At 31.2% G+C, this 13,504-nt stretch overlaps 4 protein-coding genes and 1 pseudogene across 4 annotated transcripts in view; 2 read left to right on the forward strand and 3 right to left on the reverse strand.

Moving 5' to 3' along the window:
* Nucleotides 1-216: 216 nt before the first annotated feature.
* LOC106108623 (transmembrane 9 superfamily member 3) lies at nucleotides 217-3,146 on the reverse strand. The gene has a single exon (XM_013289876.1). It carries the CDS (start codon nucleotides 3,054-3,056, stop codon nucleotides 1,329-1,331), a length of 1,728 nt encoding a protein of 575 aa, XP_013145330.1. The 5' UTR covers nucleotides 3,057-3,146; the 3' UTR covers nucleotides 217-1,328.
* Nucleotides 3,147-3,411: 265 nt separating this feature from the next.
* Nucleotides 3,412-6,421, forward strand: LOC106108620 (notchless protein homolog 1). Its single transcript, XM_013289872.1, has 10 exons — nucleotides 3,412-3,657; nucleotides 3,748-3,905; nucleotides 3,978-4,114; nucleotides 4,315-4,489; nucleotides 4,722-4,896; nucleotides 5,094-5,238; nucleotides 5,322-5,511; nucleotides 5,716-5,879; nucleotides 6,036-6,162; nucleotides 6,353-6,421. The coding sequence occupies exons 1-10, from the start codon at nucleotides 3,514-3,516 to the stop codon at nucleotides 6,363-6,365; spliced, it is 1,428 nt and encodes a 475-aa protein (XP_013145326.1). The 5' UTR covers nucleotides 3,412-3,513; the 3' UTR covers nucleotides 6,366-6,421.
* LOC106108621 (something about silencing protein 10) lies at nucleotides 6,373-8,322 on the reverse strand. The gene is made up of 2 exons (XM_013289873.1): nucleotides 8,072-8,322; nucleotides 6,373-7,846 (listed from the first exon to the last, which is right to left on the reverse strand). Exons 1-2 carry the CDS (start codon nucleotides 8,086-8,088, stop codon nucleotides 6,460-6,462), a joined length of 1,404 nt encoding a protein of 467 aa, XP_013145327.1. The 5' UTR covers nucleotides 8,089-8,322; the 3' UTR covers nucleotides 6,373-6,459.
* A 275-nt stretch (nucleotides 8,323-8,597) lies between these two features.
* Nucleotides 8,598-11,551, forward strand: LOC106108429 (annotated as a pseudogene).
* A 1,633-nt stretch (nucleotides 11,552-13,184) lies between these two features.
* LOC106108430 (breakpoint cluster region protein-like) overlaps nucleotides 13,185-13,504 on the reverse strand; it is an 18,008-nt gene continuing 17,688 nt past the window's right edge. The window contains exon 17 of the mRNA XM_013289595.1: nucleotides 13,185-13,501. Within this exon, the coding sequence (XP_013145049.1) occupies nucleotides 13,406-13,501 (96 nt within the window). The 3' untranslated portion in view covers nucleotides 13,185-13,405. The remainder of the gene's footprint in view (nucleotides 13,502-13,504) is intronic.

Consider the following 13,504-nt stretch of genomic DNA (forward strand, 5'->3'; position numbering starts at 1 on the left):
GTGATAACTCAACATTTTAAAATAAAAATTAATAAAACACTATTTATTGACCAAAAGAATTATAAAAAAGGACCATGTGCGAGTAATTGACAAATGTTCCTCTCAGTATCAGAAGTATAACATTGCAAATCTGATAAAAATGCCTTTTATTGTTTTATGTAGTAAAAATATAAAATCAAAGGAGATAAATGAAATACAGCATTGTAATACATAGTCACCTTTATTGCATTGATGACATTACAAAATAAACTAATTATGGATGGCATAAAAAAATTACAGATTCTCTTCTAACTCATTGATATAAGAAATAACAAATATAAAGAAAAAGTTAAACCTGCGCAAGTGTGTCAACATTATTCTATATTTACTACATGCTATTTACACAAATTTTAAATCTCAAAACATTTGGTGTCAAAGGAAATATGTTATAGCATAAACAAATTTTACAACAACTCTGTCTTGAATCTATTTTAATATTATTGTACGCAAAAGGCATTGAACTTAAATGTACATCCATTTAATAAACACTGAATAAAATACTCTGGAAGCAGATTAGAAACATGTTTTACTTGCATTAGAATACATTTCACATATAATTTATAAACTACTTGAAGTATGCAATTAAATAAACGAGATAAAAAAAATATATTTACATTCTAATCAACATAAACAACAAAAAAGACAGTAATCACTAGGATCTATTAATAGACTAAGAATATATATGAAGAAATTGCTCAAATCACAAATGAAGAGTAAAAGCAAATATACTTCAGACCATTTTTTTATTTGAAAACTAGCTATACCATGTTTTAGTACATTTAATAAGCTATAATTTAAAATACCTAGTTTAAAACATCAAGAATTTGGACTGAAGCATATTTGCTTTTAACCTGCTCATATATTAACATCAGTCTGCTGTAATCATCAAACATACTGATCTCACTCTAAAGTTGTAGACTCCTTATCATTTACTAAATATTGCTTTTACACTATCAGAACTACACAAGGATAAAACATATTCAATTTAATCAATCTAAACACCAAAAACATTCAAAATTCATTAACTGGTAAAATGTTTATAAACCCGACATGTATTTCATTATCTTAACACAATTTTGCCACTAATGTACAAGGCTCAATTATTCTAGGAATGTCTCCAAAATGTATTAGTCAAAAATTTACTGTATGCATTTATTTTCATAATAATAATTTAGAAAAAAAAAAACAATTGTCATATCCATGCAGCAAACACATTTTTATGTAATGAATACATAATTAAAATTTATACTAAGATTAATAATTTTACACAACACCCTTCATGGAGGTTTTCAATCAATTTTAACAGTTGAATAGATTTTCCTAACAAATATGCTGGTGCCCACATATCCTACGGTGCCACAGATTATACCAAGAGCAAGACTGAACAGAGCCATGTAGCCAAAGTAAAATGTTGTTTGGAACAGTCCATACATCTTAGTCTTGAACAAGAAGTAATAGAATGAATATAAATAAACATACAGCGCAGTGCTACCAGCAGACAGGAAGCTGGTCCATTGCCAGCGGTAATCCTCTGCATTCAGCAAGAAGTATGTGCAAACTATAGTCACACAGATTGTTACAATCATGAGGATCAGGAACACTAGCAGCATAAATCCATAGACATAGTAAATTTTGTAAGCCCAGAATGATGTAAAGATAAAGTACATTTCAATAAATATAGATCCAAAAGGCAGAACACCTCCCATAATAATGATGATAAATGGCTCCATAAACCACTTCTTTTCGGGAATGGGTCTAGGGACAGCATTGATACGGCAAGGATAATCAGGCTGTCCTGCTAAATTCCTTCCAAGAACTGTACCCACTAAAGTTAGGGGTAAGATAATAAATGTACAAATTGACATAACAGCAATCATACTGCCAAACGGAATTGCTCGAGATGCATGATAGTACATTGCAATGAAATTAATAAAGAATGCTGTCCCACAAACAAGTACTGGTAGGAGGAAAGCTGAGAGTAACATTTGTTTTATCCATAGTTTTCCACCCATTCTTGCATACAAAGAACCACCAAAGTAACCATTCACAGGTGAAGTAGCAGCATAAATAAAAATGGCAGTAGAAAGTAAAGAACCTCTTTCTGTGTACAGCTCTCCAAAAATAGTGAAAATGATAACAGCTAGAGTGACCACTGTAAGTTGGTAACCAGCACCTACAAGGGCAGAAAACATAGCCAAATGTGGAACAGGTCTAAAAACATCACCATGCACCTGCTTCCAACCATATTCATCACCTAAATCCTTTTCCAAGTCATCCAAATCATCATCTTTTGAATATCTTGCATAGTCCTTACGTAAAGTTCTCATGAGAATCATAGAAACTAGACCAACTAAAAATATTACCATCATAAAGCTGTTAAATATACTAAACCAATGTATCCTGTGTTGGAAGAAGTTTGGATCCAAGTATTTGTCAAAACGATCCTCAAACCGAATGTTGCTCTTCTTCCAATTCACTTCATAGGTAAATGCAATCTTGGCATTAGGAGTGAGTCGCTCTTTATTTTCGGCAGTGAGATTGACTTCGACAATCCTATTACCATTGTACCCAATGTCAAACTTCTTGTGAGTCCAAATATAGTGGTGATCGCCGTCTATTTCACCTACAATACCCCAAATTGGTAAATCATCTATGTACATCTGATACCAATAATGATTCTTCACAGCATACACGAGAGCTTTGTAGGATTGATCATTTAATTCTATGGCACAAAATTCCTGAGCTGGTACATTGTCCTTATAAGTTATATCCAAACCACTGAATTCCAATTCAACACCCTGTAACGCTTCGGATAAGGTCTCATGGTAGTGGCCAATGGTGACTTTGGTGCCGGCACAAAACGGCAAAGAAAAATATGCGTAAGTCTCTTGACGATTGTGATATGGGCCTACGGTGTTCATCCATAGTACTACTTGTTCTCCATCTGTATACGTATGAGTATGTTCGTCACAGTATACCGTAACCCAGCACAAAAAGAAAATATATTTGAATTTCATTTTATGTTAGCGGTATAAAACTTTTAATAAATAAAATTATAAACATAACACGTAAGTGAAACGCCGACGTCGGACATCTAAATAATATTGCCATGAGATAAATATTTATGTCAAAGACTGCAGTGTTGGCATATTAGATATTTTAGTAATCAACTGCAGATTTTATGCAGATAAAATATAAAAAATAAAACAAGATACGGCTTAAATAAAAAGAACTGAAGTAATTGAGACCAATGAGGCATTTCTCTGACTGTTCGTCGGCTCTTTGCCTGCTGCACCTAAAAAAAGGGAAAGTTAGGGTTCGAAAATAAAGTTTGGCTTAAAGATTACCAGCCTATAAAACTATGAAATCTTAAACCAAAAATCTGTCAGGTCCAACGTAAAACGTCAATGTGGTCTTGTTTACATTTGAGGTTATTATTACGCATGTATCATATTTTTTATTTAATAGGATAGAATGGACGTAGACAGTGATTTACCTAGCTGTGTTCAGGCTAAATTCAAATCGGACACAGGAGAAGAAATCGGAAGTCCCCTCGACTTACCGTTAAATGTTACAAAAGAACAACTTACACTCATCTGCAATGCTCTGCTTCAAGAAGTAAACACATTAGTTTTGTAACTTTAGTCCATGTTTTATGATTAATTGTTAATATTTGTACGTAGTTCTAACTTTTTAACATATTTTCAGGAAGATAAACCATTTTTATTCTTCGTTAAAGATGTAGAAATTACTACATCACTAGAGGATGTTTTAGACACAGTAAAAATAAATTCTGAAGAAGTTGTTGAAATAATATACCAGCAACAGGCTGTATTCAGAGTCAGACCTGTCACTCGTTGCACAAGGTATGTCATTTAGATTTTCAATAAGATTTTATGAGAAATATGTGACTTCACTAGTGTTGTAAATATTTATAGTTCTATACCTGGCCATGCTGAAGCGGTTATATCTACAAGCTTCAGTCCTTCGGGTAAACACTTAGCTAGTGGGTCTGGTGATACAACTGTCAGGTTTTGGGATTTGAACACTCAGACACCACTACATGTATGTAAAGGTACCATTCTTTACACATAATACTAAATTGAAAGATTAAAAAATAGAAAGGAAAATTTATAAATTAATGTTGTAACAATATTGCTGTATTTACTGGCCTTAGAATTATTAATTTTAAAATATATTTATATTTACATCATACAGATTTTTTTTAATTCAATAAAAATTAAAGATAACAAATGTGTTTTCATAATTTTCCAGGACACACAAACTGGGTGTTATGTATCAGTTGGTGTCCTGATGGATCTAAATTAGCCTCAGCTTGTAAGCAAGGTAAATTGATAATATGGGACCCGGAAACAGGAAACCAAATTGGCAAAACTATGATAGGACACAAACAGTGGATTACTGCATTGGCTTGGGAACCATATATGAAGTAAGTTTTATAATAGTTTGTTATAACTCACATATTCATACATTAACTGCAACAAGTATGTTTCATACACTAATGGTCTTCTAAAAGTATTTATAAACAATGTAAGGAAGTCATTCATTTTAAATCTATATATCATATCAAAATAATTTACAATTTAACAATACGCAAAATGTTTGTCAAAGGACCTCTTATTATTTAATTAAAATATTATAATGAGATCTTTCATTTACAGGAATTCTGAATGCCGTAAATTGGCCAGTTCATCAAAAGATGGTGATGTCAGGATATGGGACACAGTAACATGTTTGACTGTTCTGAGCTTAACAGGACATTCAAAAGCAGTCACTTCAGTAAAATGGGGTGGAAATGGTCTTATTTATACATCATCACAGGACAGAACTATTAAAGTAAACAAATACATTTACATTAGATAATTATAAAATTGTTATTTGTAATTTAGTTAAAAGATACTGAAGAAAAATATTATAACAAAAACAATACAGTTGTATTGAATACCTTCTTTTAGGAAGTCGGTCAAAAAGTAAATATCACTTCTATTCTAGAAAAATTAATTAAATATGTCAGTTGTTTGTAAATATTTTAGGTGTGGAGAGCTGACGATGGTATTCTTTGTCGAACGCTAGAAGGTCATGCCCATTGGGTGAATACACTAGCTCTCAGTACAGATTATGTATTAAGAACTGGGCCATATCATCCAATACTCGATAGAAAAGAACCAACTACCGATAGTAAGTAAACATGTCTCAATTAAATTCTATTTTAAAAACATTTTTAGTAACTCTTTTAATAAATTGAAACTCATTGTTTCTAGAAAAAGTTCTACAACAAAGAGCTATTGAAAGGTACGAACAGGCATGTTCGTATGGTGCAGAGCGTTTGGTGTCAGGTTCTGATGATTTCACGTTATTTTTGTGGCTACCTGAAAAGGAGAAACGACCTCTTGCTAGAATGACAGGACATCAGCAGCTCATTAATGATGTCAAATTTTCTCCAGACACTAGGTAGGAACAAAAAATAAATATCCTAAGAAATTTATAAAATCATTGTACTACAAAATGATTCAGATATGATAGCTGATAGAAATGTATGGAGCAGCACATACTGTACCGTCCCTCCATAGGGATAAGGGCAAGATGATCACGAAAAAGCCACGCTTTTGCTTAAAACATGAAAATGAGTTCTTGATTGATCATCTATTTTTCTAGGATAATAGCATCAGCATCCTTTGATAAGTCGGTGAAACTTTGGGAGGCATCTACAGGCAAATTTATAACAACACTTAGAGGTCATGTTCAAGCAGTGTACATGGTGGCATGGTCTGCTGATTCTAGGCTTCTCCTAAGCTCTAGTGCTGATTCAACATTAAAAGGTAATATTCCAAGACAGTAACATGTTTTAATACATAATTAGTCAATAATTCATCTAACATAAAAAAATATAAAGATCTATCATTTTGTAAATCGCAATTAATGAAACAATTTTAGTTTATTAACTTAACTAATGTTATTTACTTGTTACATTTTAGTGTGGAGTATGAAAACAAAGAAGCTGGAACTAGACTTACCTGGACATGCAGATGAAGTATTTGCTGTAGATTGGTCTCCTGACGGAGCCTATGTAGCTTCCGGCGGAAAGGACAAAGTATTGAAATTGTAAGTAACTACAATATAAAATATTTTTTTGTCTTTTAAGGTAAATGTTGATAGTATTTTTGTAGGTTTTGTGGACTATTATTGGTATTTTATTGTAAAGTAATAAAAAATGTAGTATTATTTACTTAACATTAGTACAAAGCATATTTTAATATTAAATAGTAAATCAATAAATGGGTATTTGTTTCAGGTGGCAACATTAAGACATGGTTCACATCTAATAATGCTTTATTGTGGAAATAAATCATTTTATAGCAAACTGTGTTTCCTTTATATTATTTTATAATCAAATATGAGCTACTTAATCTTTATGCTCTTTTTAACATTAGCTTTTATTCCAGAAACTTCTCCACTATATCTGGCCACTTCTGACCTCGGCTCACGTATTGCTCCCTTCCTTCTGATTTTAGCCTTTCTGTATTTCAACTTGTGCTTAACTCTCGGGTTTCGTTGTTCCTTCTTTCTATGTGGTGTCAGGCCTTTATTTTTAGCAATTTGATAAGTAATCTCACGTTTTTCTGCAATATCATCAGTAGTAAGACCTTGAGAGGATACAGATGGTTTGTTATCTTCATTATCCAATTCATCATTGTCTGAGAATCCACTTTCTTCAGATTCTGTGCTCTTTTGTACATCAGAAGCTTGTGGTCTTAACAATTCATCACCTATAACATCCTCTTCATCATCATCCGAAACTCCAGTGTCTTCACCTTCATCTTTTTCCAATTCATTTATTATCTTCAATTTCTTAGGTACATGTTCCAAAGAAAGTTTATCAGTTTTACGTTTCTTGGCTTCCTTCTTTTTGTCTCCTATAACAGTAAGTTCTATACTATTATTTACAGCTTCTAATATTTTGTCTATTTGTGGTTTAATTACCTCTAAATAAATAGGTTCCATTTTATTTAGCATTTGCCTGTACTGATACAGCCGTTTTATTACAGGATGATTTTGAATGTTTATTCTTTGACTTTTTAGAAGTAAGTAAAAACTAATATTAGTACAATAGTTTAAAATTAGGTTGTAATTTGTTTTCACAAATTTGGAAGCTGGACATTTAGGTAATTTGCCTCCTTTTACAAGCTGTAAAACTGGATGTAAATCATCTTTGGCAACTGTTAATTTATTTTTAAAATCATCAACTAGACCTGCAAACTCAGGACTTTCCTTTTCAAAGATTTGTAATTTTTGCCTTTTTGACATATGACTCAAATCACTTTTAATAACTTCTTCTCTTACTTCTGTTTCTTTAATGGGTGGACTAAAAAATTCCAATGAAAAATCCTCATCAGCGAGTTGTTCTATAAGTCTCTTTTGTATATTCTTCGCTTCCTGCTCTTCCATAAGAGCATCTTCTTCATCATCACCAAAACCTCCATAATCTTCATCTACATAATCTGTAGAATAATAAGATTTCTTTTTCTTGCCCCATGCTTTGGAGTCAGGTAAATCATCATCAGAATTTTCTTGACCCTCTACATCACTATCTGCCATATTTAAGTCATTTTTATCGTTTTCTTCCTCTTCTTCAGACTCTGAGAATCCATAAAGTTCTTCTTCACTGCCAGAGTCATCATGTTTTCGTTTACGTAATTTATCCAAGAGTTTCTTTTCCGATGTTGAATACTCATTTTCCGAATCAGATGGCTCATAATTTCCTTGAACATCGAACTTCGAATTGATTCTGTAAAAAAAAACACAAATTACATGATCTGTTGTGACGAAATGTTAACGACTAAAGGTTATTGATTCTTTTACTATAATAGGCACATACATGTTAACGATAATATTAAAGTTAATGCATGTAAGGTCAAATTATGCCTGCAATGTGCATTCAAATTAATGAGTAGAATATGATTTAAACAAAATCTATGTGAGCGTAGTAAATACACAAGCACTAAATACATACCTTATTTTGTCTGCCATAACTGGAAAAGATGAAAACACAAATTCTATTTGTAAACTGCACACGTCGAACAAATAGGTTATATGATCATTCTACAAAACATAAGACTACATAATTAGCTTCAGATTATAAAATAAACTTTTTTGATTACTATTAAACAAGAGATTTCAATGAAACGAACACATTAATCCTATTTCATTTAAATAAATAAAATGCAGAGATACACGTTGATTATAATTCATTTACGTTTGCGTTAAATTCAAAGAATAAGCAAGCAAGTAACATTTCAACTGTCAAGTCAAGTTTAACAGTATTTTTGGTGCCATTGAAAATCAATAATTATTGAATTCCAAAATCAAACTATATACTTTTTAATAACAGTTGAATTATATTGGAACTCCAGCAATCTTCTCTGTCTCTTATTTGATTAGTCTTTTTAATATTTCATGTCGTTAATCTTAATTTTAAACCTAAAACTGAAATCAATGCACTGTAACGTTTACTCTATGACATTTATATTTGGAAGTCAATGTCATCACTTGTCAATTTCTTACGGTGTTATTGTTATGGAGGTGAATTGGAAGTCTGAAATTAACCGATAGATATTACATTTTAGAGATTTTTGTACTACAATATTATAACATTCAATCAGTCCTTGTTAAATACTTTTCGTTTATAATAGGCAGCAACGTAATAATCCAAAAAATGATTTTGTATAAATATTTTGATTTACTCATGTTTTATTTTATTTTAATTATTTGTTTAGCTAATCTTGGGAGTGGAGAAACAGGCGATTGTAATCAATGTAGACTTTTGTCCGATTCTTTTAACAATTGGCTACAAAAAACAGCGCGTGGTAAGTATGAAGGTGGTGATACTGCTTGGGAAGAAGCAAAACTTAAATCGTACGCTCGCAGCGAAATGCGTTTAGTCGAAATTCAAGAGGGTTTGTGTTCAGAAGTGAAAAAGCAAAAGGACCGATGTTATGCTCTCGCCGAGGAAGCAGAGCATTTACTTGAACAGTGGTGGGTTCATGAAGATCCTAATTCACAAGATCTGTTCTCGTGGTTGTGTATAAATACCCTGCAATATTGTTGCCCCAAAAATCACTACGGCCCATCATGCACTGTATGCCCTGTGGACAAAAATGGCAGAATCTGCGGGGAGAAAGGTCTATGTAATGGAGAAGGCACACGAAAAGGAAATGGTTCTTGCATTTGCAAAAAAGGATTTGAGGGTCAATTTTGTGAAATTTGTGCTGAAAATTACTATATTACTCCGGAAGAAGACTGTAAGCCATGTCACAAAGCTTGCAACAATTGTAGAGGGGAGGGAACAGCAGCCTGCGTAATGTGTAAAACTGGTTGGGAGCTAGAGTTTGGTGCATGCAAAGATGTTGATGAATGCCTTAAAGATAGTTCATGTAAAGTTAATGAATATTGTGTAAACTTGGAAGGCTCATATTCTTGTAAAGCTTGTAATGTTACATGTAAAACTTGCAGTGGCAAAGGCCCCACAAATTGCACATCATGTGAAGTAGATCAAATCTTGATGAATGGGATGTGTTTAGATGAAGCATTACAACATCAATATTTGTTAAGTACCATGAAAAGAATGGCTTTATATGCAATCTTGTTGATAAGTTTATTTTTTATTTGCCAAAGAATGCAACTATTACTACCTCTAGTAGTATTATTAATATCAATTTTAATTTATAATTGTGAATATGACAATACAGTGAACATATTTTCTGTTTATAATATAATAATTAAGGATTTATTAAAAATTAGTCAAGGTTAAATATGGCTTATAAAGTAGTGAAACAGTGTTAAAGGTGTATTAAAAATACATTTTATTGTGAAAGGTACACAGCTATGTTTAGTATTAAGTATATACAGTAACTAAATATAACATTGTTTAGATAAAATAACCAAATTGCATAATTCTCACTTAGAACATAAGTTTATTTAAAATCAATTAAATACTAGGTGTTGAAACGAAATACAAACAAGATTTTAGTCTTTTACGTTAATGACTGCTCTTATACAAAAAGGTATACAACAAACATCATTCAAAAGTTCCTAAGTTTGATTTTACACAACCATTAAATCATTATTTTTGTATTTTATGTTATTTAATTTGACAATAAACAATTTTATAAATTAGAATATAAGTAGTCTAAATGTGTTGTTACAGTATATTTGTTACAAATAGATTGGCAATTATTTAGTTGTTTGGCTCAAGAAGCTTAGGTATACCCTCTCTCAGTCTGATATTGTATTTGTGAAAACGGGTGCAAAATACACAACAGTAAAACTAATGTGATGACTAAGTCACTACAGAATGCAATATCAATTACACTTAATATAATAAAGTAATGTACAAAAAAACAATACAACTAATTAATGTCTGCTTTCATTAATAAATAAAGACAAAACAAGAAAAAACGAAATTTCATTGTAAAGTACCTATAATGGTATAGATTTTATGCCAAAATCATTTTCTATAGCAGCAAATACATAAACAGTAAGTCTTTGGTGAAAAGAAATATTGTTTGTTTATGGATTTTTAAACAGTAATTATACTTAACTTATGCTATAAACATATATTACTTGATACAAAAATTAATATAAGTAAAGACTGCAACAAAAATAAACGCAAAAACACATATTCGTATGAAGTAACTTTGTTCTAAATTTTCATTTTTTGGTTTTATCATTGTTAAGTACTAATTAACTTCCATTCCTTCATAACTAAATGTGAAACAGAACTCTAATTACTAAAAGATTCATTTTTGAAATCTAACTGTAAGTCACTTTTAGCATTCTGTTACAAGATATTTAACAAGATGAACTATAACATAAAATACTTCAAATATTACGCACGACTAGCATTTGTAGTAATACAATATGCAGATTTAAAGTTTTTTTCTTCTATTGAAAACAATTATAAGGGTCTGTCCCACCACCGACTACTAGTCTTAGAGATAGCTTAAAAATGACGTCATTCTGATAAGGTAACAAAATCCAATACTTCCATCACATATTTCAAACATTGGATTGTTAGCAGACAATGTACAATTTAGTGGGACAGGCTCTAAATGTCAAAAAGTTACAGATAATGCAAAGCAAAGCAAAACCCTACCCATTCATAACTATAATGATTATCAGTCTGCTTTTTATACATGCTAATAATTTAATACAATACAAATTTCGGTCCCTCGATTTAATACTCAGCAAATCTTGTTTTCCACTTAAAGACTTCTCACATTGCAATACAATTTTGCAACAGAATAAAATCATTTTTTATTCATCTTTGTTAAAAAAACTTGCAATTTATTAATAGCGGTATAAAGCAGTTTGTGTGTTTGTATATCTAACTCATTCCTGAACAACATTAATGCGCGTTTCCAAATAAGCACATTCTTTTTAAGTAATTCGTTTTACTGTTGTAATCTAACAATATTTGTTGTTAGTAATTAATTAAAAAAAAAATCGTACAACTCTTGAATATGTTCGCGATTGTTCATCAAATGTTAAAGGTGAATGAGATGATTCAGTTGTAAGCAAAAATTTGTTAAAAAACCTTATTATACACACAATTTTTTTGTAAATGATATTTCTAATTGATATCTCTACATTCAGTCTGTCGAGTACATATTTGTATGGAATGTATTACAAACAACTTTAGTACATACATTGTTAATTTGAAAACAATGTTAAAATTTAACATTTTATCGAAAATTGTTAAAAACTTTATTTGTGTTTGTTTTTGGTGAATTTACACTGTTGTAGCACTTGTGTGTCAACAGCCATGATTCCACTGATCTGTATAAATGGATTGGTTTCAAACTTTAATTCGATTTAAAAGCGCGTGTTGATGTAAACAGTTTATTAGTTCAAACTTGCACCATCGCGAAAAACCGCAACCGTCAGCCCTCAAAAATGGGGGATAACCATTTGGTTATATTTATGCATAAAATATTTTGCATCCATTTATAAAGGTCAGTGCATGACCCTCATTATCTTTTTTTTAATAACAGTAATGTAGTAAAACATGTGCCACAACATTTGAAATTCATAGTTACATTTATCACATATAAATGTAACTATAACACAAAACTTATTAGTAAAAAACAGTGCAAAAAAGTATCTTATAATCAAATATACGAAGCAATTCGACAATATATGAACTGTATGCATCTTTATGTATAAATTATATAACTTAATAAGCATTCCAATCATATTCCGCTTAAGTCTGGTAGATAAGTGAGTTTGCTAATAACGAAATACTGAAAAAATATACGAATAACCAATAAAATAAAGCTTTTGTTATCTAGCTGCGCATATTTAAAAGAAAGCTGCACAATTTTAGCTCAACTAGAATGTAAATATTTAATTAAGAAAATAATACTTCATATTAATGTATTGCTCGTCAAATAAAATAATGATTGTTTTAGCACAAATTAAAATTTTACACATAAAGCTCATTAGAATTTTAACTTATAATTTACTTTTTAAATATCAAATATATTTAATATTCAATGTTTATTGTAAGTTTCAGTATTATCAATAAAGCACATTGTCTCTAGCGAAAAAACTGTTTTTATCACACAACATAAATATAAAAGGTAAGCGATTTTAACTCAAAATTAGATCAGAATACCATATAACTAATTTGTGAAAAGATTTTAGTCTTATTTGAAATAAGAATGATATATATTTAATTAGTGGCCAACGAAGGTAGTTACGAAAAACGTAAAACTAAAGTGTGCTAAATAACGTTCCGATTTATCAAGTAAGCCACAAAAAAGTGGTATTCGATTCTATGTCGACGGTTATTAATAAATGGGGAAAAAAAGGAGGAAGATACGCCTTTTGTATGGAAATGTAATTTACACAGTATTTGCAGCAACCAAGTGCTTTATGCAAGACAAGAACCATCTACTTGTATGGATATAGTTGGGACATATTTTCACATCAATAGTTCGCACTCGTTTAGGGTACACTGCAGTTGTCGAATTCAATAGAAATGACAAATCGTATTTACACATTACACATATATAGACTTACTAGCTTTCGCCGGCGACTTCTGCGCGGAATTAAAAAAAAAGTGAGTAGCTATGTTCTTCCAGACTATCCTCTACATCTATACCAAAATTCATCGAAATTCGTTCAGCCGTTTAGACTACAAAGGGTGGATAATATCCGCGTTAGATGTAGATGATAGAAAAAAAAACTGATTTTATTAAGTCTGTAACTACAGCCTTATAAGGGCAAAATATTGTATAAGAAACGTGTGTTACAATTTGTCATTTGCATTGAATTGTGTTAGTTCCTAGTCTAGTGTGTGTGTGGGTGCGCGGTGGTGCGAGTGCGAGGAGAGGTGCGCGGCGAGCTGGCGCTGCTGCAGCAGGCAGTAGAGGATGCCGGCCTG

This window comes from Papilio polytes, unplaced genomic scaffold (genome assembly GCF_000836215.1).
Source record: "Papilio polytes unplaced genomic scaffold, Ppol_1.0 DF821511.1, whole genome shotgun sequence".
NCBI lineage: Eukaryota > Metazoa > Arthropoda > Insecta > Lepidoptera > Papilionidae > Papilio > Papilio polytes.

Coding starts and splice junctions, on each gene's coding strand:
- LOC106108623 (XM_013289876.1), bottom strand. CDS start 3,056: ATGAAATTCAAATATATTTTCTTTTTGTGCTGGGTTACGGTATACTGT.
- LOC106108620 (XM_013289872.1), top strand. CDS start 3,514: ATGGACGTAGACAGTGATTTACCTAGCTGTGTTCAGGCTAAATTCAAA. Junction 4,897..5,093: donor CACAGGACAGAACTATTAAA/GTAAACAAATAC, acceptor TAAATATTTTAG/GTGTGGAGAGCTGACGATGG. Junction 5,512..5,715: donor AAATTTTCTCCAGACACTAG/GTAGGAACAAAA, acceptor CTATTTTTCTAG/GATAATAGCATCAGCATCCT.